At 37.8% G+C, this 25,218-nt stretch overlaps 1 protein-coding gene across 4 annotated transcripts in view; it reads right to left on the bottom strand.

Annotated features, from left to right (window-relative positions):
• LOC120517926 (receptor-type tyrosine-protein phosphatase U-like) overlaps positions 1–17,011 on the bottom strand; it is a 1,019,277-nt gene extending 1,002,266 nt beyond the window's left edge. For all 4 annotated transcript variants that reach the window (XM_039740445.1, XM_039740444.1, XM_039740443.1 and 1 more), the window contains exon 1: positions 16,756–17,011. In XM_039740445.1, coding sequence (XP_039596379.1) covers positions 16,756–16,819 — 64 coding nt within the window. In that variant the 5' untranslated portion in view covers positions 16,820–17,011. The remainder of the gene's footprint in view (positions 1–16,755) is intronic.
• Between the last annotated feature and the right edge of the window lie 8,207 nt (positions 17,012–25,218).

Below are 25,218 nucleotides of genomic sequence, written 5' to 3' on the forward strand. Positions count from 1 at the left end.
ATCTGTATCATGAAACGCCGCCCAATCAATTTGACTGCATTTAGCTGGATTTGAGCAGACAGTATGTCTCTGAACACCTCAGAATTCATTTGGCTACTTCTGTCCTGTGTCACATCATCAATAAACACTAGTGTCCCAGTGCCACTGGCAGCCATGCACGCCCAAGCCATCACACTGCCTCCATTGTGTTTTACAGATGATGTGGTATACAGTGGTGTGAAAGACTATTTGCCCCCTTCCTGATTTCTTATTCTTTTGCATGTTTGTCACACAAAATGTTTCTGATCATCAAACACATTTAACCATTAGTCAAATATAACACAAGTAAACACAAAATGCAGTTTTTAAAATGATGTTTTTTATTATTTAGGGAGAAAAAAAATCCAAGCCTACATGGCCCTGTGTGAAAAAGTAATTGCCCCCTAAACCTAATAACTGGTTGGGCCACCCTTAGCAGCAATAACTGCAATCAAGCGTTTGCGATAACTTGCAGTGAGTCTTTTACAGCGCTCTGGAGGAATTTTGGCCCACTCATTTTTGCAGAATTGTTGTAATTCAGCTTTATTTGAGGGTTTTTTAGCATGAACCGCTTTTTTAAGGTCATGCCATAGCATCTCAATTGGATTCAGGTCAGGACTTTGACTAGGCCACTCCAAAGTCTTCATTTTGTTTTCCTTCAGCCATTCAGAGGTGGATTTGCTGGTGTGTTTTGGGTCATTGTCCTGTTGCAGCACCCAAGATCGCTTCAGCTTGAGTTGACAAACAGATGGCAGGACATTCTCCTTCAGGATTTTTTGGTAGACAGTAGAATTCATGGTTCCATCTATCACAGCAAGCCTTCCAGGTCCTGAAGCAGCAAAACAACCCCAGACCATCACACTACCACCACCATATTTTACTTTTGGTATGATGTTCTTTTTCTGAAATGCTGTATTCCTTTTACGCCAGATGTAACGGGACATTTGCCTTCCAAAAGTTCAACTTTTGTCTCATCAGTCCACAAGGTATTTTCCCAAAAGTCTTGGCAATCATTGAGATGTTTCTTAGCAAAATTGAGACAAGCCCTAATGTTCTTTTGCTTAACAGTGGTTTGCGTCTTGGAAATCTGCCATGCAGGCCGTTTTTGCCCAGTCTCTTTCTTATGGTGGAGTCGTGAACACTGACCTTAATTGAGGAAAGTGAGGCCTGCAGTTCTTTAGACGTTGTCCTGGGGTCTTTGTGACCTCTCGGATGAGTCGTCTCTGCGCTCTTGGGGTAATTTTGGTCGGCCGGCCACTCCTGGGAAGGTTCACCACTGTTCCATGTTTTTGCCATTTGTGGATAATGGCTCTCACTGTGGTTCGCTGGAGTCCCAAAGCTTTAGAAATGGCTTTATAACCTTTACCAGACTGATAGATCTCAATTACTTCTGTTCTCATTTGTTCCTGAATTTCTTTGGATCTTGGCATGATGTCTAGCTTTTGAGGTGCTTTTGGTCTACTTCTCTGTGTCAGGCAGCTCCTATTTAAGTGATTTCTTGATTGAAACAGGTGTGGCAGTAATCAGGCCTGGGGGTGGCTACGGAAATTGAACTCAGGTGTGATACACCACAGTTAGGTTATTTTTAACAAGGGGGCAATTACTTTTTCACATAGGGCCATGTAGGTTTGGATTTTGTTTCTCCCTAAATAATAAAAACCATCATTTAAAAACTGCATTTTGTGTTTACTTGTGTTATATTTGACTAATGGTTAAATGTGTTTGATGATCAGAAACATTTTGTGTGACAAACATGCAAAAGAATAAGAAATCAGGAAGGGGGCAAATAGTTTTTCACACCACTGTACTTTGAATAATGAGCTGTTCCACGCCTTCTCCATACTCTTTTCTTGCCATCATTCTGGTAGAGGTTGATCTTGATTTCATATGTCCAAAGAATGTTTTTCCAGAACTGGGCTGGCTTTTTTAGATGTTCTTTAGCAAAGTCCAATCTAGCCTTTCTATTCTTGAGGCTTATGAGTGGCTTGCACCTTGCAGTGCACCCTCTGGATTTACTTTCATGCAGTTTTTTCTTTATGGTAGACTTGCAGCTGGCACAGAGCAATTTTTTTTACAAAGTCATTCGTATTGGTCATTTTATCCTTTCCAACAATCTACTTCCTCCTAAATAATCACTACTGAATTTTGGACAACATACAAGAAATCTTGGGTCTTACATACTCTAGGACCACAGAGTAAATGATCATTAAACAAAAAATCCTTTACTTCAGTTTATTCAAATTATATATTCTTCTGAAAACAACTCCAGATAGATAGATAGATGCTTTATTCATCCTAAGGGGAAATTCACATACTCCAGCAGCAGCATACTGATAAAAAATATTAAAGAGTGATAAAAATGCAGGTATAACAGACAATAACTGACAATAACTTTGTATAATGTTAACGTTTACCCCCCCGGGTGGAATTGAAGAGTCGCATAGTGTGGGGGTGGTACTCCAGTATTCTTTGCAAAGGTGGCTAACACAATGTTAATAGGCATGCCATTCACATATTGCTCTTCCATTATAAAAAAGATTAAACAAATAATGCCCAGGACAATTCTTGGTAGTACTTATTAATTAATGGCTGTGTCTCACCATGCAGAAGGCCTCATTGCAGACTAACAGCAGGATATGGTGTCAGGCTCACTCAGCTCAGATAACAAAACTTGCATTTTAGGAACCATGTAAACCTTACGAATATAGTACTTAGTCCTTTAGTTAACCGCGGCAGTAGCTGAGTCGTAGGGCACATAACTGACCCTCTGATGCAAGGGTAAAAATTAAAATGCATCAGAATGTCAGTACCTATTCTTATCACTAATCTCTGAGATCCACTCATTGACATCATTATGAAAATACTGACCTACCAACAATGCACAGTATGTTAAGATAATGATGTTCTCTATTTTCCTTACAGATCTCTGGATGTATGCACAAAGCGAGCTTCAGTTACTACTCTCTCAGACAATGGGCCAGACTAACAAGCACTGGGAACAGTAGCAGCACCATCTGCTGAGGAGCTTCATTTTATAGATTGTTAAATTGAATTCTATCAAATAACCACTAATGACCAAGCCATAGCAGCATCAGGCACTAAATGATGGCAAAAAATAAAGTTTTTAACTATATCTTTATATCTATATATATATCTATATATCTATATATATATCTATATCTATCTATATATATATATATATCTATATATCTATATATATATATCTATATATATATCTATATCTATATATATATATCTATATCTATATATATCTATATCTATATATCTATATATCTATATATATCTATATCTATCTATATATATATATATATACTGTATCTAGATATCTATAACCTGGTGGCTAAATAATTGATACAAGTGTTTAAAATTAAGGAAACAATGCTTAAGTATATTTTGCTTTAGTGAATATTTTCAAAAATGAAGTGCTTTATAATTCAATATGAATAACAGAAGCGCTTTGTGATCAATCTAACAACATCAACATAATGTTTCTATAATCTCATACAGTAATATAACTGAGTGCCGCCACAAGAGGGTCTGGAAAGATCTGATACAAGGCAGGAACAACTCTGGACAAGATGTCAATCCATCGTATGACACACTCACTCGCACATAGAGTCAAATAAGTATCATCAATCAACCTAACACATACCCACCTGCACACTCCTATCTTCTTGCATTTTCTAAAGATATTGTATTAAACTGTTTTTCAATTTTCATGCCATTTATTTTGCTATTCATAAGTTTTCTCAAATTACCATTTGCTAATTTAAAGTGCTACAGGCAACTAAAGAGTTGTTTACAAAACTGTATTGCTATTAATAGTAAAATGTGCTTCTACTTTTTGATTCATAACTTCAAACAACATCATAACATATTTTAGGCATTCCATTATTATGATTTGCGCCTCTAACTATACAAATTTCATTTACTGTTAATACCAGTAAATTATGTTCATACTCACACAGAGTGAAATTACCTACAGGTTAGTAGAGATGCTTAATGTGTTCCTTTACAGAGGTTCATATACAGACTGATTGACTTTTGTGCTCAAAAACATTTCATAACAGTTATTGATTTTTTTTATATAAGACAGTTAAGTTAACCTAACATACTAATTAATTTAAAAAGAAGACACTAATCACTATTCTGTCAAAGACTTCACATTTCCAATCTGACAAACATTCTTTATTGTACATTGCACCTTTCAATACTGAGCTCCGCCCTATGACACTTAACAACAATAAATGACAAGTTTTTTCATATAATTTTTTATAGATGGCTCACAGATGGTTAAGTGACTTGCTTAGGGTCATGGCTTGAAAATCAAAACTGAACCAACAATCTTTTAGATATAGAGGATTCTTATGCCACCCTACAAATAAAATGCCTGGAACCAACACACAAATGAAACAAACATTTATTTTAAATTAAATATGAGCTTTTTATCACTAAGGGCTCATTTATACTTCACACTCAGAATGTGTACGCGACCGCATCATGGCTGCCACGTTCCCAGCGTTCATTTCACGTGTCATTTGAGCTGGTCCTCAGATATTGAACAAGGAGGCATGGTGACTCTGTGGCTCACTCTGCCGTCTTACAGTTCTGGAAGATGGAGTTCAAATTTTACTAACCGTTGATAGTTTGAATATTCTCATTGTGCCTCATTACTTTTTGTTCTTTTACAGACTCTATTAACCACCTCCCTACGACAACTTTACTCTGGATTAACATGAGTACCAGTAGCGTTGTAAACATATACCCATCTATGGCCCAAGCTCTTGTCCTGCTTTGGCTTCTGCCTTCTATGCAAAGTTGCCAGACCCACAAACCTGGATGTTTAGATTCAATGCCTGGATGAAGTGCAAAGAATGTTTCAAAACACAAAATAGTACTTCCGATTAGTTTTATTGGGAGATAGTACTGACTGCAATGTTGTGGTTGAAACAAATTTCCTGCTGTTTAAAATTGCATGTGGATATAATACACAAAAGCTCAAAATGGCTTTACTGAAACCGAGATTGATGCGTGCACGAGAAAGAAGTTGTCATATTACCAGACATAGTGATATTAATTTACATTTAAAAATTAAGATTTACAGCTAGAAAGAGACAAAACTAGTGGAGATTAATTTGCCATTGACCTGACAAATACCCTCTGTTTTATGTAGTTCCTTTGTATATTTTACAGTAATCCCAAAGGACCTAACAGATCCATAATGCATTTATATACCGACACTTGTCTTGCATTTAAAAAAGACAGCTTGAGGGACTTCCCAGGGTCACACTGAGAAAAAAGAAGGGAAGGCCAAGACTGAAGTTATCAACATTGTGATAAAATGCCTGCGCCAGAAGAGAGCACTGCTTATCAGGGATGTTTGTTTTAATATAAATGGCCCATACATTTATGCAAGATGGCCACTGATACATCTTAAAAATAAACATGAAATGGGTAAAAGATGAATCCATATAAAGCTTACTGATATAAATGCAAATGATTTTTGTGTAAACATGAGGCAGGCAAAATAAGAAAGCCTGGAGATATGCTAATATAGCCAAAAGTTGGTGGGCACATAATCATCACACCTGGATGAACTTACTGAACATCCCAGTCCAAAACCACTGGCATTAATACGTATTTGGCTTCCCCCTTTAAAAAGCTTTTACAGTTGTTTGCTTTTATGTATAGGGCATAATAAACAAATATCTGGGCCTCATGTATAAATGAAATTAATCGCATATTGTTATTAAATTTAAGGCATCTGATTGTAATCAACCTGTAATAATATAATGGTCCACGGAATGGCCAAACTATTCCAAATACCATAGCTGCTTTAGCGTTGTTACTCTCAGTGCACCGCTAAGAGTATTTTAACCCACTGTATCAGAGTGTGGAATCACAGCTGATCGGAAAGCTGTATGGCGGGGTGTGTCGAGAGCGCAGAGGATTATTGGGATACAGCATCTACCCTGGAGAACATTTATAGCACACACTGCCTCAGCCATGAAGTCTATTTGAACATCTTCCATTCAGAAAACGCTTCAGAGCTTTACCTGTAGGGACCTCCAGGTTCAGAAACAGTTTCATCCAAAGAGCAATAAACACACTCAATCATTCAATTAAGTGCTCCAGGTAGAACTGTTTGTACTTTGAATTACAATTACCTTACTGTAAACTAGCAATACAGTTATAATATTGCACAACCTGAGCCACTCTATGAACCACTTGCACTATCTGAACTACACGTACATGTATATTGTACTTATGCTTTCATATTGTATATTTTTTATTGTTTCTTTTATCATATTATCATTATTGTTATTTTATCATTTTATAGGAAAATAAGTTTATGGAGATTTGAATATTGAATCTTATTGTACCATAAAATAACAACAAAGGAATTCAATTCAGTTTAATGGAAGAGAGCACATATTTACAGATGATGACAACTGTCTTCTAAGTCAATTCAGATTTCAGAGCTACTGATATCATTTTTAAAATGAAATGCATCAAAGTATGTATATTACATTTACAGATACATTTTTAAACTTCATTTAAATAATGTATACTGTGTCACACACGAGCATGGGAGAGGCAGTGTAAGGGCTTAGCTGAGGGCAAGGAACAGAGACTAGGGTTGATGAACAGCACTAATGCATTTCTCTCTTTTCCACAGACCTTCAGAAGGAAAGACCACTTAAAAAAACTCCAGACCACACCCCTCTACTGACCTCACTTCCCTTCCTAGCATGCGCCCAACCCCTCTCTCTCACACACACACACACACACACAAGGTGCTCCCACAGCATTTCAATTGGGTTGACTTTGCAACACCTTGATTCTTTTCTTTTTCATCCCTTATGTTGCAGATTTGCTGGTGTGTTTAGGATCATTGTCCTGTTAAATGACCTAATTTCGGCCAAGCTTTAGCTGTCATACAGATGGCCTCACATTTCACTCTAGAATACTTTGATATACAGAGGAGTTCATGGTCACTCAATGACCGCAAGGTACCAAGGTCCTGTGCCTGCAAAGCAAGCCCAAATCAGCACCACTCCATCACCATGCTATGACAGTTGGAGTGTGGTGTTTGTGCTGATGTGCTGTGTTAGGTTTTCACCACCTGTGGCACAATGCATTATGGCCAAACATCTCCACTTTGGACTCATCTATCCTAAAGACACTGTTCCAGAAGTCTTGTGCTTTGTTCAAATACGACTTTGCAAACCTAAGCTATACTGCCACGTTCTTTTTAGATTGAAGAGGCTTTCTCCTGACAACCCTTCCAAACAAGTCATACTTGTTCAGTGTTTTTCTAATTATACTGTCATGTACTTTAACTTTTAACATGCTAACTGAGGCCTGTAGAGTCCGAGATGTAGCTCTTGGTTTATTTGCAATTTCTCTGAGCATTGCACGGTCTGACCTTGAGGTGAATTTGCCGAGATGTCCACTCCTGGGGAGATTGGCAACTGCCTTGAATGTTTTCCACTTGTGAATAATTTTTCTTACTGTAGAATGATGGACTTTAAATTGTATGGAACTTGCCTTATAACCCTTCCCAGACTAATAGGCAGCAAAAGTTGCTTCTCCAAGATCATTGCTAATGTCTTTCCTCCTTGGCATTGTGTTAACATACATCTGAATGCTGCAGACCAACAACCTAACAAAATGTCTGCTTTTATAGAGGTTGTCACAGTTGATGATGATCAATTAATCAAGTGCATTGGATTAGCAGAACCTGGCTTCTACTTACCCTCTTAATTCCTATGGAAGCAGTAAGGGTGTACTTAATTTTTCACACACTGCTTCTGAATTTTGGCTTAGGTTTTGTTAAATAAATAATTTTTTTTTTATTATTATTTATTAATTTTATTACAATCAATACATAGCAATCAAGTTTTTACCAAAAAAAAGAATTAATTGTTAAATAAATAATGACATGAGTTGTTGTTCATCTGAAGTTGTATTTACCTAATTTTAAGACATGCTAAGGCCCAGGGGCCTCATGCATAACACTGTGCCTAAAACTCACATTAAAACATGGCATACAGACAAAAATGGAAATGTACGTATGCACAAAAAAAATTCAGATGCACAAAGTCATGTGAAAGCCAACTTCCATACACTTCAGCTCCTTAAATCCCAGTCAGCATTAAAAATAACGCACGTATACGCACCTGTCATCCCACTGCAACTCCTCCCAGAATTTTGCATAGTTTAATATGCAAAATAACTATAAATATCACCTTTCCCATTCAGTGTTTGGTTAAAAGACAATGGCAAAACCACGTGAAAAAACAGAATTTCAGAGAATGCAAAGTGGAGGCAAGGAATAGCATACTATTTGTTGGCTACAGAATCCCTGAAGCCTGCAAAAAAAGTTGTAATCCCAGGCCACCTTAACAACAACATTTATTTATATAGCACATTTTCATACAAAAAGTAGCTCAAAGTGCTTTAAATAATGAAGAATAGAAAAATAAAAGACACAGTAAGAAAATAAAATAAGTCAACATTAATTAACATAGAATAAGAGTAAGGTCCAATGGCCAGGGTGGACAGTAAAAACAAAAAAAAAAAAACTCTAGACGGCTGGAGAAAAAAATAAAATCTGTAGGGATTCCAGACCATTAGACTGCCCAATCCCCTCTGGGCATTCTACCTAACATAAATGAAACAGTCCTCTTTGTAGTTAGGGTTCTCATGGAAGGACCTGATGATGATGGTCACGTGGACTTTTGGCTTTTAATCCATCCATCATTGTTGGAGCATCATGATGCTTTGAGTAGGTGGTGGTGGCGCAGGCGTATATTCAAACCCAATCTGACGCTGTTCGTTTTCAAATAATATTGCATGTGCCTGTATTGTGCGTTGACCCTGTTGCACTGAAGAAGCTTACACCTTCTGTAACAGCGCCATCGTATATTCAAACTCGATCTGACACTGTTCATTTTCAAATATTGCATGTATTGTGCGTTGATCCTGCTGCACTGAATAAACTCACGCCTTCTGTGCAGTGCAGTGGTAGCGCTGCTGCCCCGCAATAAGGAGACCTGTGGAGTTTGCATGTTCTCCCTGTGTCTGTGTGGGTTTCCTCCGGGTGCTCCGGTTTCCTCCCACAGTCCAAAGACATGCAGGTTAGGTGCATTGGCGGTCCTAAATTGTTCCTAGTGTGCTTGGTGTGTGTGTGTGTGTGTATATGTGTGCCCTGCGGTGGGCTGGTGCCCTATCCGGGAATTTGTTCCTGCCTTGCGCCCTGTGCTGGCTGGGATTGGCTCCAACAGACCCCTGTGATCCTGTGTTAGGATATAGCGGGTTGAGTAATGACTGACTGACTGATTACAATCAGATGCCTTAAATTTATAAACAATAGGAGGTTAATTTCAGTGTATTTGATAAAGCTGCATCAGGGATGTGAATCTAAAAAATAAATGGAAACCACACAGGAACAGTAGAACTGCTTTGACACTGGGTGCCACCAGTTAGCAAAACCGAGTGGAAACTTGTGTACACATAGGGTAAGGTTGGTGTGAGAATGTGTGTGGCTTTACGCCAAGTTTAGTTTTAATTAGGGCTAAGCAAGTTAATGCGTTATATTATTTTGTTAACCATTAATTAATTCATGCCGACAATTATTTTATCGCACGTTAATGTCGTATTTTTTATTATTATTATTTTGAAAGTCTCAGTCTCGATAGTGATCGATAGAGATCAGTGATCTATTTGTTATAGTGCTTTTGGATACGCTTTTGCTAGAAGGAAAATTACCTTGTTGATTTGACCTTGATTCCTTGTGTGTGCATGAGTAGTGAAGAGCAAACAGCTTATAAAATGACATGTGGAGAGATACCAAAGTGAATGCTCAAAGCAAAATAATCCGTGGATGACTTTTTTCATATTATCGCTGAATCAGACTCTGATTTTGATGCGAGTGATTTGGAGAACCCACACTTGTCCATTGTCAGAAATGGCTGGGGTGGTGACCCGGCTGGGACGGCCAGGGATACCGGATGAGGGCTTGCGCCTTCCCCAGACCATGTGGGGGCGACCACACTGGTACCTTTGGGGGCCATGGGTACAGAGCTTTGAAGCCCCACCCTGTAGGGGCCCGTGGTCACCACCAGAGGGCGCCCCAATGCCTTGGAGACCCTGGACCTCAGCACTTCCGCCACACCTGGAAGTGCTGGGGGGAAGAAGAGCAGGGACACCTGGAATGCTTCCAGGGATGCAGCCAGCACTTCCGCCACACTGGGGCATGTCGGTGGGAGGTTGCCGGAACACACCTTAAACACATCCAGGAGCTTATAAAAGGGGCCGCCTCCCTTCAAACAATGGCAAGAGTCGGGAGTGGAGTAGGACGGAGCTCAGGAGGAGAGACAAGGAGGCGGCCTGAAGAGAAAGGCATTTGTGTTGTGGCCAGGACTTTGGGGACTTTTGGGGACTGTGGAGCACCTTTGTAAATATGACTTTGTATAATAAACGTGTGTGGGGTGATTACAACGTGTCTGCCTGTCTGTGTCCGAGCCAAGCTCCACACCATGGTAATGCCAGATAATGAAATGTGCTCCACAATCCAATGGTAGCGTGCATTATACCACTCCAGCCAACGCTTGGCATTGCGCATAGTGATATTAAACTTGCATGGAGATGCTCAGCTATGGAAACTCATTTCATGACATTCCAGCAGCAAAGTTCTTGTGCTGATGTTGCTTCCAGAGGCAGTTTGGATATCTGTTGTGAATGATGCAAAAGATCACAGGTGATTTTTTTGCATGCTATGTGCTTCAGCACTCAGTAGACCTGCTGTGTGAGTTTGTATGATCTACCACTTCACGGCTGAGCTGTTATTGCTCCTATAGACACTTCCACTTCACAATAGTAACTGTTCAGTATGACCCATTTTACTGCCAACGTTTGTCAAGGGAGATTACATGGCTATGTTCGGATTCTATGTATCTGTTAACCATGGGTGAGACTGAAACACCTGAACTCCATAACTTGGAGGGATGTCCACATACATTTGACCTTATAGTGTACTTGCTAAAAGATTATGCCTGTGTTATTCCTGTCTTTTGACCAGTGCTACAGGAATGATGATTAGTCTCCCACAATCCTGAACTGGATATGCAGGTAAGACAATGAACTTAAAGAGAGTTAGTTAGTTAATTAGTCATGCCTTTGTCATTTTGCACCCCCACCTGTTATAAAGCTTCCTCAACTTCTCTCTATCCTATGTCACTTCTTCCAGTTTTCTTATGTTTGCTCCTCTATCACCATATATTTCTACCTTTTTCTTGGCCTTCCTACTCTTCTCTTTCCTACTGGAAACAATCTTTACATTCTTCTTTCTGTCCTTCGGTCGTCCATGTGCCATACATGTCCTGCTCATCTTATCATTCTTGATATGCCTATTTAACTTGTCTCAATTTGACCAGTCTTTTCTATGAAATCCCTGTTACTAATTGTACTTGGCCATTCCATAAAAAAGAGATGGATTGATCCACATTAAGAAGTTAAAAATTAAATGTTATTTCTAATATGCTAAGACAGGTTGACAGAATCATTGCCAATGAAACTACAGTACGCAATTTAACAAACAGAAATGGGAAAAGAGTGGAATGGATTTTCTGATTTTGAAGTTATTTGGTAACATTATTAAGGGCGTAATACACACACACTTGTTTTCCTTCATCACAAGTTGCAACTGCCTGACATATACAGTAACTTTATTAGCCAACCATTAATGTAGTATCCAAAAATGATTTTTAAAACAGGGTGTAAACCCAAAACATAATATCAAGCATTTTAAAACAATACAGTAAAACCAAAGTTGGGAAAAGAGTAGATATCACCCACGCAAAAAAAGCTAAATAATACTCACATAGGTGCAGGTAAAACACAGGCAGTACTCCAAACTGGAGGTACTGTTAACTCAAGGCTTCGAGCTACCTAAAAAAAATCTTGCCAGTAATAAATGCTGTTAGAGGAACATATTTTGTTGCTAGAGTAAGAAAGTGGTAAAATTAATGTTATTGTAAATGACTATGGTGCATCAAGTGTGCATATCTGCTGTGTATTCTAAGTACCATACAATTGATGTAAAAATCTAGATGACCCTGTGGTGCAGCAACCAGAGTACAGATCAGTTTTAGCTGTGCTGACTTGTGTGTGCAGTTTTCATATTTTCCCAGTGTCCATGAAGACTCCTGTTTCAGGGTCAAATGCACAGAGTCAGGATGACTTAATCTCCTGTGGTGAATGAATTTGGGTATAAAGCATGTCTGATGTACCATGTGATTGACTGGTGCCTTCCAGTTACTGTTAACATTATAGACTTAGGCTTTCTACAACCTGAACAAGGAAAAAGTAGCAAGTAAAGAAAACAGATGGATAGATGCATAAATCCTAAACAAAGCCAAGAATAACACTCAAAGGGATTTTAATCAAGTACTATAATAGAAAGAATGTAGCCAAGTTTATTTTAAGCAACCGCACAATTCCAATACTAAGAGTGCTATTCTTCGAGATGAAGGAAAGGCTATGAAATACAAAAACTTTTAAATAATTTAAAAAAAAAATCAAACCCCAGACACTACTATAAATACTGTCCATCACATGCTTTAAGTGGAAAAAAGAGCAAGTACAGAATTGCTTATTTTCAGTGCTAGTCATTCATGAAAGCATTTCAAAAGGTTAACGACAAACTTCACATTTATAAAGCTGTAGTTCATAACAAAACCTGAACACTGCTGGTTTGAGGACTGTAAAGATGTTAAATTTACAAACCCTGTGCCAAGCTTTACTTATATCAAAACTACCATCTAATGACAAATCAAGTGAAACTTCTGTAACTCTCAATATTGACCTTTTATAAACAAAACAATTATACATTAATAAATGACTATAATTAGCAAATTACCAGAAAACACAATGACAAGCAACAAACTTATTTCATGTGGTCCACATGAGGGACTGGAGCTACTTTGTGTAGCATAAAGATGACAGTCAGTCTGCTTTGAGATAGGCGCTGGTGTCTGTTATTGGCGGAGCTTCCTGCTCCTATTGTTTCTTTATGTGCTAAGCAGTGTTTTCATCATGGTAGCACATTCCACTGTGACAGGTGATAGTAACAATAAATACAAAATATCTTAACTGTGCAAAAAATAAAAGAAAATATTGGAGAGTACAGTTCAAAGCTAAGCCCACAGGCAACAAAAGAACAGCAGAAAAACTATAATAGTTGTCAGAGAAGTCCTTCCAAATCACTGCATTCGGAGTCTGCTTTCATTAAACTCCTAATTAAAAGCAAACGCCACACTGTACTTAAAAACCACAGGCCTTCCTACAGGAAAATGAAGCGACAGTGGCTTGTGGCCAAGAAAAATAATCTGGGTGTGCCATTTCAAAAGCTACTCAAATGGCAGAGACTAGAGAACAGTGAATGAGATAACAGTAGAGACTTGCCAAAGTCATGCAGGTAGTTATTTTGAGTCTATCTGTTCTTGTGCATTCAGATCATCACATAAAAACAAAAAATAATAACACCAGCACATCTTGTAGTTCCCCCAAATGAGGCAGCTTGCATGACACATAGTGTTGGGTACCATCACATTGGCGTTCTGTGAAAAAAAAGGTTTGGCTAACGAGAGTTTCAAAATATAAAAAATGCTTTATCTGTTATATGATTTAATTAAAAACACAGTGTATGAAAATAATATAAAAATACTGATGGTTCATTGGGATTACAGTATTCAACACTATCATCAAGGGGTAGCTTCCAACTCTCTCCAACTTGGAATGGTGGGTGTCCGGTACAGAATTACTTCCTAACTAGAGATATACATTGGAGCTGGAACATCCATGACTCTAAATGGTGTGGCATAAAGTCATAAGTGTGAGACTTTTTCTCTTTCATGCAGATAGGAATGTGCAGTCAGAACCGAGATAGTTGGACAAAGTTGAGATTGGAAATTGCCCATTAAGTAAAATTAGTAAAAAAAATATTACAGCTTTGAATATGAGCAAAAGCCATTACATTATCAAAATTATATCGTATTTATGTATTAAAACATTCATTTGCAATGTCATTAATTTTATATCATTTCCAAAGTCCAGATCCTCAAAGCATATTGAAGAAATGGAGCCAGCAGATGTGCAACTGTCAATCAAAACAAACAAGTACAGCACAGATATAAAAAAAACAACACAAAAGAGGGGGACGTCAGACATTGGATCAAGTTTTTACTAGTTCTCATCCAGATGGTAAGAAGCTGAACTGTCTGTGCTGTGATATGTGTGGCAAGTTATAAGGTTCACTGAACACAATTCCAAATCTTCCGCCTTGTCACGACCTGTTTATTTAACACTCCCTGACCAACCCATATCGTGTTGCAGACAGAAGCACGATGTCCTCAATGATAGTCTTAAGCAAGAAACAATAGGGAGCCATGTTGTTGTTGTTGTGTTGAACTTGTCTGTCAAGACATTCATCCCTATAGTTTTTTTATCTGGTAAAGTCTTTGTGCAGATTGCTCATTACATCATTGACACAAAATGAAAAATATTGCAGACAGATGAGAACCTGTGGGGACTGGCAGCAGTGTTCAGAGATGCCTGCAGGAATGGGCAAAAGAGGTTAGAGTGTCAGCAGGGACAGAATTAAAAAACAGACCCATTCACAGCTCAAAACCTAACTTGCACCCGATTCTTCTAGTTGAGGAACCTTTTGTCCCTAGGATGGAAAAGTGGGTTCAGAAAATTGATGGATGGTGTGCTGTTTGGCCCATTTTAATGTATAGCGGTCGTTAACTTATGATGTGATGACAGTAAGGATTTGTTCTCTTCGGGTTCAAATGAGTTTATTCGATATCCCAAAGATATGTGCATTAGTTTAAATGTAAACAGGAAACAATATGATTGTGGATTTTTGGAGACACTCTTCACCTCCTACTCCCATCGTTATAAATGAGGTCACGGCAAACAGGGTGGAATCATTTATATTTCTTGCCACCACTATCACTCACAGTCTGAACTGGGAGAAAAACATAACTCATCTTACCAAAAAAAAGCTTAGCAACGTATGGTTTTTCTCCATCAGCTCAAAAAGTTTAACCTGTCCCAACCAATGCTGGTGCAGTTTTTGTAGAGTTGTTACTGAAAGCATCCTTACTTTCCCCAAAGCTGTCTGGTATTGCAATGTGTCTCCTCAATGGGAACAAACTGCAATGTGTTATTGGGACAGCAGAAAAGACTGTAAGCCTGGAACTGGACTCCACTGAAGTCCTGTATAAATCACAGGTTAGAAAACATGCTGGGACTATAAAAACTACACTCACCTGAGAAACCATCTCTTTCAGTTATTATCGAGGAAAGCTTACTGGTCATTAAAGGCAAAAACTACTAGACGCAGAAAGAGTTTCTTTACGACTGCAGTCCCTCTGGTTAAACAGTCAGTGATCCATCTCCACCTTTCCTGATTTGTAAACTCCTACATCCAATCTAAATTATTTCTGTTATATAAGGGCTTACTTGATATATTACTGGAAGAGAGTGTAATTCTGTTTTGCTATATTGTTTTGCATTTTTGTGCAATATATTTTTCACCACTATTGTATGTAATGTTGTGATGGTGCCTTGTATTGTATATTGTGTCGTTTAATTATATTTATCTTGTTATGTATATGGATGTAACACCAAGGGAAATTCCTGCCTGGCAATAAAGTTCAAGTTAAATTCACCTGGAATTAATGAACTTGGGAACGTGTCCCACCCAATTCTGATTCTTGTATTGCACTCAGTGGTAGCTTATGGTCCCTATAATGGAGAAAAGGAAGTAGCAGCTTCAGGGAATAGACAGTTGGACCTAACGGAGATGGTGGTCTGCTGCCACTGGCTGTAACAAAGTGCCATACCTGCTGTTACTCCTACTGATAATATGAATGAGCATTGAATAAAAGCTCTTTTTAAACTTCACATTATTTCAGCAGTACAAAAGAAGAAAAAACAGCTCCCAAAAGTATGAAAATTGTCTTACTGAAGAACTTGGCAGGAGCCAGGCAGAACATTTCCCGCAAATGATGCCATACAGTAATAAAGTAAACATGCAAACTCTAAAATTGAACTGCCAGGATAAATGAATGAGGGGGCGGAATTAATGAAAACCACCAAGCAACACATAACGTGGGTCAAACACCTCATGCTCCGTGAATAAATATTTGCGTTCTACTTTACAGCCCAAAAGCAGCGAAATGACTTTAAGAGGCTCGTGTGTCACTCACTGATGATGTCCCTCCAGCACAAAAATCGCGAAAAAGAGGGCAGGAGAGAACTGATCGCCTCTCTCTCCCACACACACGCTGCTATTCGTGGGTTACACACTTTTAACGGGGTCCTTCTCACTCGTCTTCAGCGACTTACGGCAGCTTCCCCCTCGGACGGAGCGCAGGCGACTTTCTAAAGTTAATGACAAGAAAGCGGCGCTCGCGTCTCACCGAAGTGAGGAGCTCCAGGTGACAGCGCACACAAACCCGCCCGTCACAAACTCCCCGCCGTTTCCCTCCGTCCGCACAAAGTTGCGTCCAACAACAACAAAACTTAAGAGCAGCAGCTGCTCCTCTGACCGCAGACGCTACAACTGAGGCGCCCTCCTGTGCGACTCGGAGGTAAGCAGAACCAAAAAAAAGCCATGCGAGGAGTCAGAAGTCCGCTCACCTGTTGGCGCTTCGAATCCGTCGATACAGATGCACGCGCACAGGAGCAAGATGACCACGTTCATGGCGCGCGCTGGCCGCTCGGACTCAGTCCCACCGACTGCGATTCCCTGCTCAAATCCTAGTGAAAAAGCTCCCCAGAGCGGCTTGGAACGGCGAGAGGCACACTGCCTGACGTCAGAAAATAAAACGAGAGAGAGAAAAAAAGAGTTTGGGGACCGACATGCATCGGATGAAAAACGAGGGAATATCGCACCCTGGAGGATTTCCGGCGAAGTGCAACAATAAAATGCGGAGTTACGGTAAAATGAGAAAAAAGAGGGAAGGAATCAAATAGCGCTGGTGTTTTTGAGCAAAACGGACACAAGAGAAATCCAGCTGGAGAATCGGGCACGGCAGTAAAAGACATTCAAAAATAAATTGCACTGCTTTAAGGAATTTTGATAAAGGATGGTTTGAAGGATGGATACATTAATTAATGAATACGTGAAGAAAAAAGAAAGGGCATTACGCATACCCTTAAATAAATGAACAAACTAATGAATAATGTAGTTTTTTCCAAGGCATTCCTTAACTCACTTTTTATTTATTTATTTATTTATGTATGTATGTATGTATGTATGTATTTATTTCAGGCTCTCTTTATTAAAAGTGTTATTTGTCGCGCACCTAAGTCTATCTACAATATAAGAATTGCCTTGATGAATGACTGCAGCATTATATTTAGCATGCCAGTGTGAAACTGGTCTGTTTATAAATAAAAGGAGTAGTAACACAGCGGGTATGATCAAATGCCGGCTTAAATGCGCTTTTAATGAAGATAGCACACTTTCCCTGTGTTTATATCCGTTTCACTGGGAATTCTTTTTTTTCTCAGAACATTGATGGTAGACTGGTTGACGATCAGCGTTTATACTGCTGTGCGCTTGGGTGTCTTTCGTCCTCAAAATACTTTGTTTTTCTTACTGTTAGTATGGGTCTTGGCTCTCTGCATTCCTGAACTGAAATGAATTTCTGGAGTATCACCCTATGTACAGTATCTATTGTAATTGAGAGGCAACCTCAAATTTATGAATAGTGTACCTGTACCAGGATAGGACTATAAAATGGAAGGACGGGGGAGACAGCCTTCCTAGGCACTTCTATGATACCTTAGGTGGGAGCATTCCTGGGAACTGTGCTCCCTTTTGGTAACCTGGCTGGGTTCTATGGGTACTTTAAAGAGCTTTTGCCTGACCCAGAAGTTCTTATTTCATGTGGTGTGCTAGAACCAGATGTACTTCAGGGACCTGCATAAAAGGATCCTCCTCATCTCACTTGGGAAGCTGGAGCTGGAATGACGACAACAACAAGGAAGAAGAAAAAGAGGAGGAAGAAGGAGAAGAGGAAGAGAACAACAAAAACAACACTTAGGGAGAAAGGAAAAAATGTGTTTTGCAGAAGACCTATGAAAGTATTATTGGAAATAAAAGGTTATTTGAACCTGTGACTGGTGTTTGCACAGTGGTGTTGAGGGTTGGGGTCCTGAAATGCTCCCTGCAGGTCACACTGTCTATCAGTCTTTTTTATGCAGTATAGTTTCTTTAATACACTATCAATCTATTGTGACATTTCACTGATTAAAGTCAAATTTCTTCACAAAGATGGTATATATTGATTTGCCAGGCGAATTTGAGTTCTGAAGTTAAGTTTAAAAAAAAAAATACATACAGTAGGTAGTCCTAGTGTTTTATGATGCAAACCTAGTTGTTCCAAAACTTGTTCCTGGGACCCACTGAAGCTGTGGGTTTTTGTTTCAACCTACTTCTGTTTTTAGCTGGACTCCTAGCTTAATTAAATGAGCTGTTATTTCCCAGTTTCTGTGTTTTGAAGTTAATGAAGAAATTACAAAACTAAGTTTGGTAATTAAAATGAATTAAAATGTATTATAGGGATAATGTAGTTTTTTATGTTTTACTGTTTAACAATATTTTCATCCAATTTTCATTCTACATTTCCAGGTGTTCTGGTGATTTAATCCATTATTTACTAATTAGTGGGTCTGACACTGAAGTAGTTGTAGCCTTTCAATTTGTGGTGTTTTTTGCCTGGGTGTCATTATCAGGATACAATGAAAGAGGCAAACTACACAGGAAAAAAAGTGCAAAAGTATATGAAAACAACAAAAGAGAGTTAAGCATTTAAAATTATAACAAAAATAGAAGGACTCCAAAATGTGTTCCAAATGTAAAAATCATAGTGCTTTTCTGAAAGTAGAATAAGAGAAGAACAGCTAATAAAATGAGATTAGTTATTATCAATTATTATTATCACTGATTGGGAATCTGGTCAAAAAAAAAAAAACTATAGCCACAGTGGATCCCCAGAAATGAGTCTGGAAATCACTGATTTAAACTATGGGGCACGGAGCACAACTAGAAAATAAAAGAATAAAAACTTACAAAATACGTCCTCTTTGAAGCAGCAAATGAAAACATGTCTTCCGGGTTTCCAATGCATGTTTGTGACAATAAAAATGATCTGGAAGTGATCATGTTATTGCACATTCCTGGTGCTATTGTCTGCTTTTTTATTTTTTTCATTTTTATTACTATTTAATTTAATATTGTTTCTTTGTATCAGTGTACTGCTGCTGGATTATGTGAATTTCCCCTTGGGATTAATAAAGTATCTATCTATCTATCTATCTATCTATCTATCTATCTATCTATCTATCTATCTATCTATCTATCTATCTATCTATCTATCTATCTATCTATCTATTCTTCTCAAGGTAAGGATACATTTTCTATTTGCATGTATGATATCAGTGGCATGAGCAGTTTGCAGAGATTTTTGTCTTTCAATAGGAAACCACATCCCTGGAAATGAATGGTTGTTGTAGAAGAAGACAAATGCTGAGTGAACGTGCACAGCTGGTCTTCTTTTAAAATGGAAGAATCTGATAATATTAGTGTCTTTTTTTGTTCAAAAATGACATGTATAAATTATTTTAAAAAGTGTGTGTAATCTAAAGATGCAGATTTATGCTCACAACTTTCTAGGCTTGAAAAACAGAGGAATTCTCTAAAATTTTGCATGTTATGATAACAGCTTTAAAACAAACAAAAAGATAATACCATACCATTCTCAAACACACTTAATCCAATTCAAGGCCAAAGGAAGGTCAGAGCATATTTAGGTGACACTGGGCTCAAAGCAGAGTCCATCCTTGTGCCAGTCTATTGCACACATTCATACAAGAAGATGGACATCAGATCCAGTGTTCCAGAATAAAAAGAGAAAGAGCACGATAACTGTTTTAACTACACAAATTCACTTGACACTCTATATTTCCCTGACAGTTAACAACACCATTTAAAAAACATACTTAACAGCACAAAGTGCTTTTGTATGGAATGAGTTTTTGCTTAACCAGCAGGGCCAGCTCTACCATTTAGATGAATTTGGCAGTCACCTAGGGTGGAAAAATTTGGGGAAGAAACATTTTTTTAAACAATACTGACTATGAACGCTTGAAGTCAATATAACTGACTAATTATATATTTTTTATTTTTGTGTACAAGCGATGTCCGGCCTTGATGTTTGATGACATACATGGGATGTTCTTATAAGGAACCTTTCTTCATAAACATGCTATTTATACATTTGCCATACAAAACTGAGTTCTAAAGTTAAGTGTTTTCTATAATTAAAAAAATGCATAGCCAGTCCTAGCACTTTTTTATGTAACCTATCTGACACGGGCACCCCTGAAAAATAAAAGACAAAAAACATACTGAATAGGCCCTCTTTGAAGCAACAAAAGAAAACAAGCCTTTTTGGTGTTTCCAATGGATGTGTCTTTATTTCCTTCAGATGCAGGTTCATAATTTTAGTTTGTGTTCATGGGTGCCGACTTGTTGTAATAGGGGCCAAAAATCATAGGCTACAATAAATAATGATCCAACAATAACACAAACAACAACAATAATGATTATAATAATTCCCAAACTAGCATAGCATAGAAGATGTGGACCCGGAAAAGTAAAATTAAACAGTCTGAACAGCAATGGAATTGCAGCTCTTGAATGCTTTGCTAAAGGCTGATTTAATTCAAGCTATTTTCATCTCCCAAATGAGATTACCTGTACATTAAATCTTCACAGATTTTTCCCCCATTTTTCACCACCATCTTACAAAAGCTAAAGAAGTTCTCTATGGTTCATCTGTCACTAGAATAACTCTCTGAAGTTGTGCATTGATTGGATAGCTATATTGCATTATTTGCATATGGTAGCAAGGATACAATAAATAGAAACTATGGGTAAGTGTTTAAAGAACATTTTTATACTACAGTTTTGTTGAATTTTTGTGATTATATTAAGTTTGTCAATTTATTTCATTAATTTAAATGAAGTGTATATGTTTATTCAGCTGTTTTGATTAGGTTATAACTAGTCTGTCACCATCACCATAAGATACCTGTTTAGCTGATAGTATAAATACAGAGCTACAAGATACTCCTATGAAAAAAACAGTAATTTGATTTTGTTTAGGATTTTATTTTGCTTAGAGAAACATTAAATTCAAATAAATAAAGAAAGAAAGTCTATTAGTACAGCTCAGTTCCTATGTGATCTCTGGAATGTCAACCCTTAACTACATATTTTTCTTGTAAACAGACATTGCTAAAAATAATGAAATGTCCCCTTGACATTCCCAAATTGTAAAATCACTGTTTTGTATCCAAACCCTCCATGTTTTGCTTCCCCAAGTTCTGGCTCCTCTCTCATGTCTCTAGGTTTCTGTGTATAGGTCTGGTAGCAATGATTCCACTTAAAGCAAAAGGGAATGGTATAACTGGTAACCAGTGGCTGTCAAACTCCATCCTGGGGACCCTATATGGCTGCACATTTTGTTCTAATCAGTTTTACATTTTACTTCTAATTGGTCTCAATTTAATTAGCTATTTTTTTTCCTCTTCTCTTATTTTGTATTCAGAAAACCACAGACATTTTTTATTTTTTTTTTTCGCAACAGCCTTAAATACTTAACTCACTTTTGTCATTTTCATATTACTTGGCTTTTTTTTCTGTGTAATGTTTTCCCTTAAATGTATCCTAATAATGACCACATGATGAACAACAAAGGCAATCTTTATGTGAAATTTCACTGTGCCTTTTGCCCAGGTCCAAGCACAGAAGCCACTTTATCTCACATTATAAAAGATTTTCTAATTTCAACCAATGCATGCAATGCTTGAAGTTTTATGCTTTTAGACCAAAGTGCTGTTTTTTATATTATTGGTCAATGATACTCTACCATGCAGATGTGAGAATTTAGATGGCCTATCACATACTGTTCGTAATTGGTTTAATTCATACTGCAGCAGTGCAAGTGAGGCAGGGTGTCCAGAAACATTTGGGGTGCCAACCAAGCAAAATCTTGTTTAATTAAAAAGAAAAATCAAGCAAAAATGTGCTTGATAGCATTACAACAAACATTGGCTTGATGCCTCCTAAACTGCACTGGTGGCATTCTTAAAGAATTTCTCTCTAGCGTGGTCAAGTCCAAATGAGATGTCACCATCCAGAAAAGTCTCCCTTTTATACCTGACAGACCGGAAGGGGCGTGGCTTCTTTGGCTCCTTTGCCCACAAGGCTGTAAAGGAAAAAGTAGGCAAGACTTTTAGTAACAGCGCCTCCTCTTGTCCTGGAGTGGTATCCCTTACCTTAGGCTATCCCAGTAGGTGATCTCAGTGCACATACATGACAATATATGTATAGTTGTCTGAAGATAGTAAGCCATCATTCCTTCCCATAGTGAGGCTTGGTGTGCTAGGGTTCAATTATCTTTTCTCTACAGTAGTAGTAGTATGTGTTGCCATTAGGAAATGTAATTTGAAAACACAAGATTAGCTTTCATTCCTATGTTGATGACACACAGTTGTATTCATAGTATAATATGTACCAAATACTAATTCAATTGCATCATTAACTAACTACCTTATTGATTTGAATAAAAAAAGAAATGAGATTTATTTGTGTTTAAATTCACAAAAAAGAAGTTCTTTAAGTGAGGAGTAATTCCTTGAACAGCAAGACAATGCTATTTACCTTTCCAAATAATTGAATGCTAGTTTAGCTGAATCCAAATGAAATGTACTTGTAAATTTTAGCACATCTTTAACTTTCATCATCACATTTCTGTACTTTGTAAAACCTGCTTTTTTCAGCTTCAAAATAGTGCAAAATGAAAATACTTTTTAAGCTGCAATTTTTTTTAGAAAGGCTTGTTCATTAATTTGTCTTAAGCAGAGTTTAGGCTGTTCGAGTCATTCACTTACTACAGTTAATTTAAAACACAGCAGCAGGGATCATAACTAGAAGTAAGAATTATGACCATATAACTGGAGTACAGAAGTCACTTGACTGGCTTCTATTTAAGTTGATGTCCAACTTTTAAATCCTCGCCTATAAAGTCATAAATGGTTTAGCTTCTCTTTACCTTACTGAATTTAATAATGTCAATATTCCTAGCAAAAAGTAAGTGCACTACATGAAATGTTTTTTCTTTTTAACATATGTCAACATAGTTGATCTTTATTTAAAAAACTATCTATAGATAAACATGATGTAACAATCAACAGGCCAAATTTACATTGTGTTGTCCATTGTATAATTGAAATAAACATGAATACAAATTTTGCACATATAAAGTATACCCATACATGTATGACTACCTCATAAACCTAAAATTAAAATCAGGTGTACCAGAACAGGTGCAAATGATCAGAGCATGTTGCCTGAACCCATGTAATTTAAACCTCAGACATTTAGTTTAGTTCGCTCTTTGTTGTTGAGGTGTGTGTTATCACCGTCCCTCGATTGAAAGAGCTCTCTGAGGCCTTCAGATAGAAGGTTATTCATACCTATGAGTCAGGGAAAGAATTTAAAAAGATCTCCAGACAAATGGAAATCAACCAATCCACTGTCTTGAAATGGAGAAGATTTCTGACAATTGCTAACTTGTCCAGGCCAGGCCTCCTTGTCAAGCTCAGTCCAAGAGCAGAATCCTGAAAAAAGTCTCTAAGAACCAGAGAATTTGAACACAAGATGTACAGGTAGCTGTTGCAACTGTTTATGTAAAACTGCATAAATCTGTTACTGTATTAGAAAGAGGGCACACAAAATAGATCTACATGGTAAGTGTGCCAGAAGGAAACCTTTGCTGTCCAGAAAGAACATCAGGGTAAGACTAAAGTTTGCACACTAATACCTAGGCAAAGACCAGGATCTCTGGAACAATGAGCTCTGGGCAGATGAGGCAAAGATAGAGTTGTTTAATCACTGTATCAGAAAACATGTTTGGTGAAAACCAAAAACATCACTTGACCAGGAGACCCAGATACCAGCTGTAAGGCATCATGGTGGAAATATTATGGTTTACAGCTGCTTTGTTCCATCAGTGCCTGAGCAGCTCACCATCATAGAAAGCACTATGGATTCTTCACTGTACTAGAAGGTGCTTGAGGATAATGTGAAACCATCTGCTAGAATATTGAAGCTCAGCCAAAAGCTGACCTTGCAACATAACAATGACCTTAAACATACCAGTAAATCCTCCAAGAAATGGTTGTAAAGAAAGAATGAAGGGTTCTGGAATGGCCAAGTAAAAGCTTGGATTTGAATCCTATTGGGACGCTGTGAGAGATCTGAAAATGGACTGTGCATGCAAAATACCCCTCAAGCTCTACACAGAATCTGCATGGAGGACTTATAAAACCTTTCTTTTAGTCGAAGTCAGGGACTAGTACATTGGTAGAAAGTTATAGGAAATTGCCATCTGCCAACTTGGGGTTGGGGGCAGGGGCTATATCAGCTATTAGAGCTAATGGTGTACAGTTTTAATTGAATACATTCAAATTTTGTTGTTTCTTTTCAATTACATCACCCTTATTTAAAGATTATTTTTAGATGCAGATCAAATTTTGATGTTTATACATATGTTGTAAAAGAAAAAAAATATGTCATTGGGTCTACCTACTTTTTCACATGTATGTATATCGTGATTCCAAGGTGCAGTCCTGCCTAATATTCCAAGTATAAATACAGCTAGTGTAGGACACAAAGTCTTTACCCACATGGCACTTAAACTCTGGAACAATTTGAGTAGTAATAGTTAAATCTCATTCTGAGCATGAAAGTCAAGGCTGACGACTCATTATACTGTTTGAACAGCCGCCGAGGTTGTTTCATATTACTCTCTTACAATACATCCCCTTTTAATTAATTGTATTAATGTTTTTGACTTGCCATTAATGGAATCTTTTCCGTTTTCTTTATCTTCTTGGCGTCCATGGAGGCACTTGGTCTGCTTTAGGGTTGATGCACTGTCACAATTGAGGGTCCTATTTTCAGACATCTTGTGTTTAGATTAATTTCTTGTTTGCCTATGGAAATATCCTTTTTAGCATGCGACT

The sequence above is a fragment of the Polypterus senegalus genome, chromosome 17 (assembly GCF_016835505.1).
Source record: "Polypterus senegalus isolate Bchr_013 chromosome 17, ASM1683550v1, whole genome shotgun sequence".
Lineage (NCBI taxonomy): Eukaryota > Metazoa > Chordata > Cladistia > Polypteriformes > Polypteridae > Polypterus > Polypterus senegalus.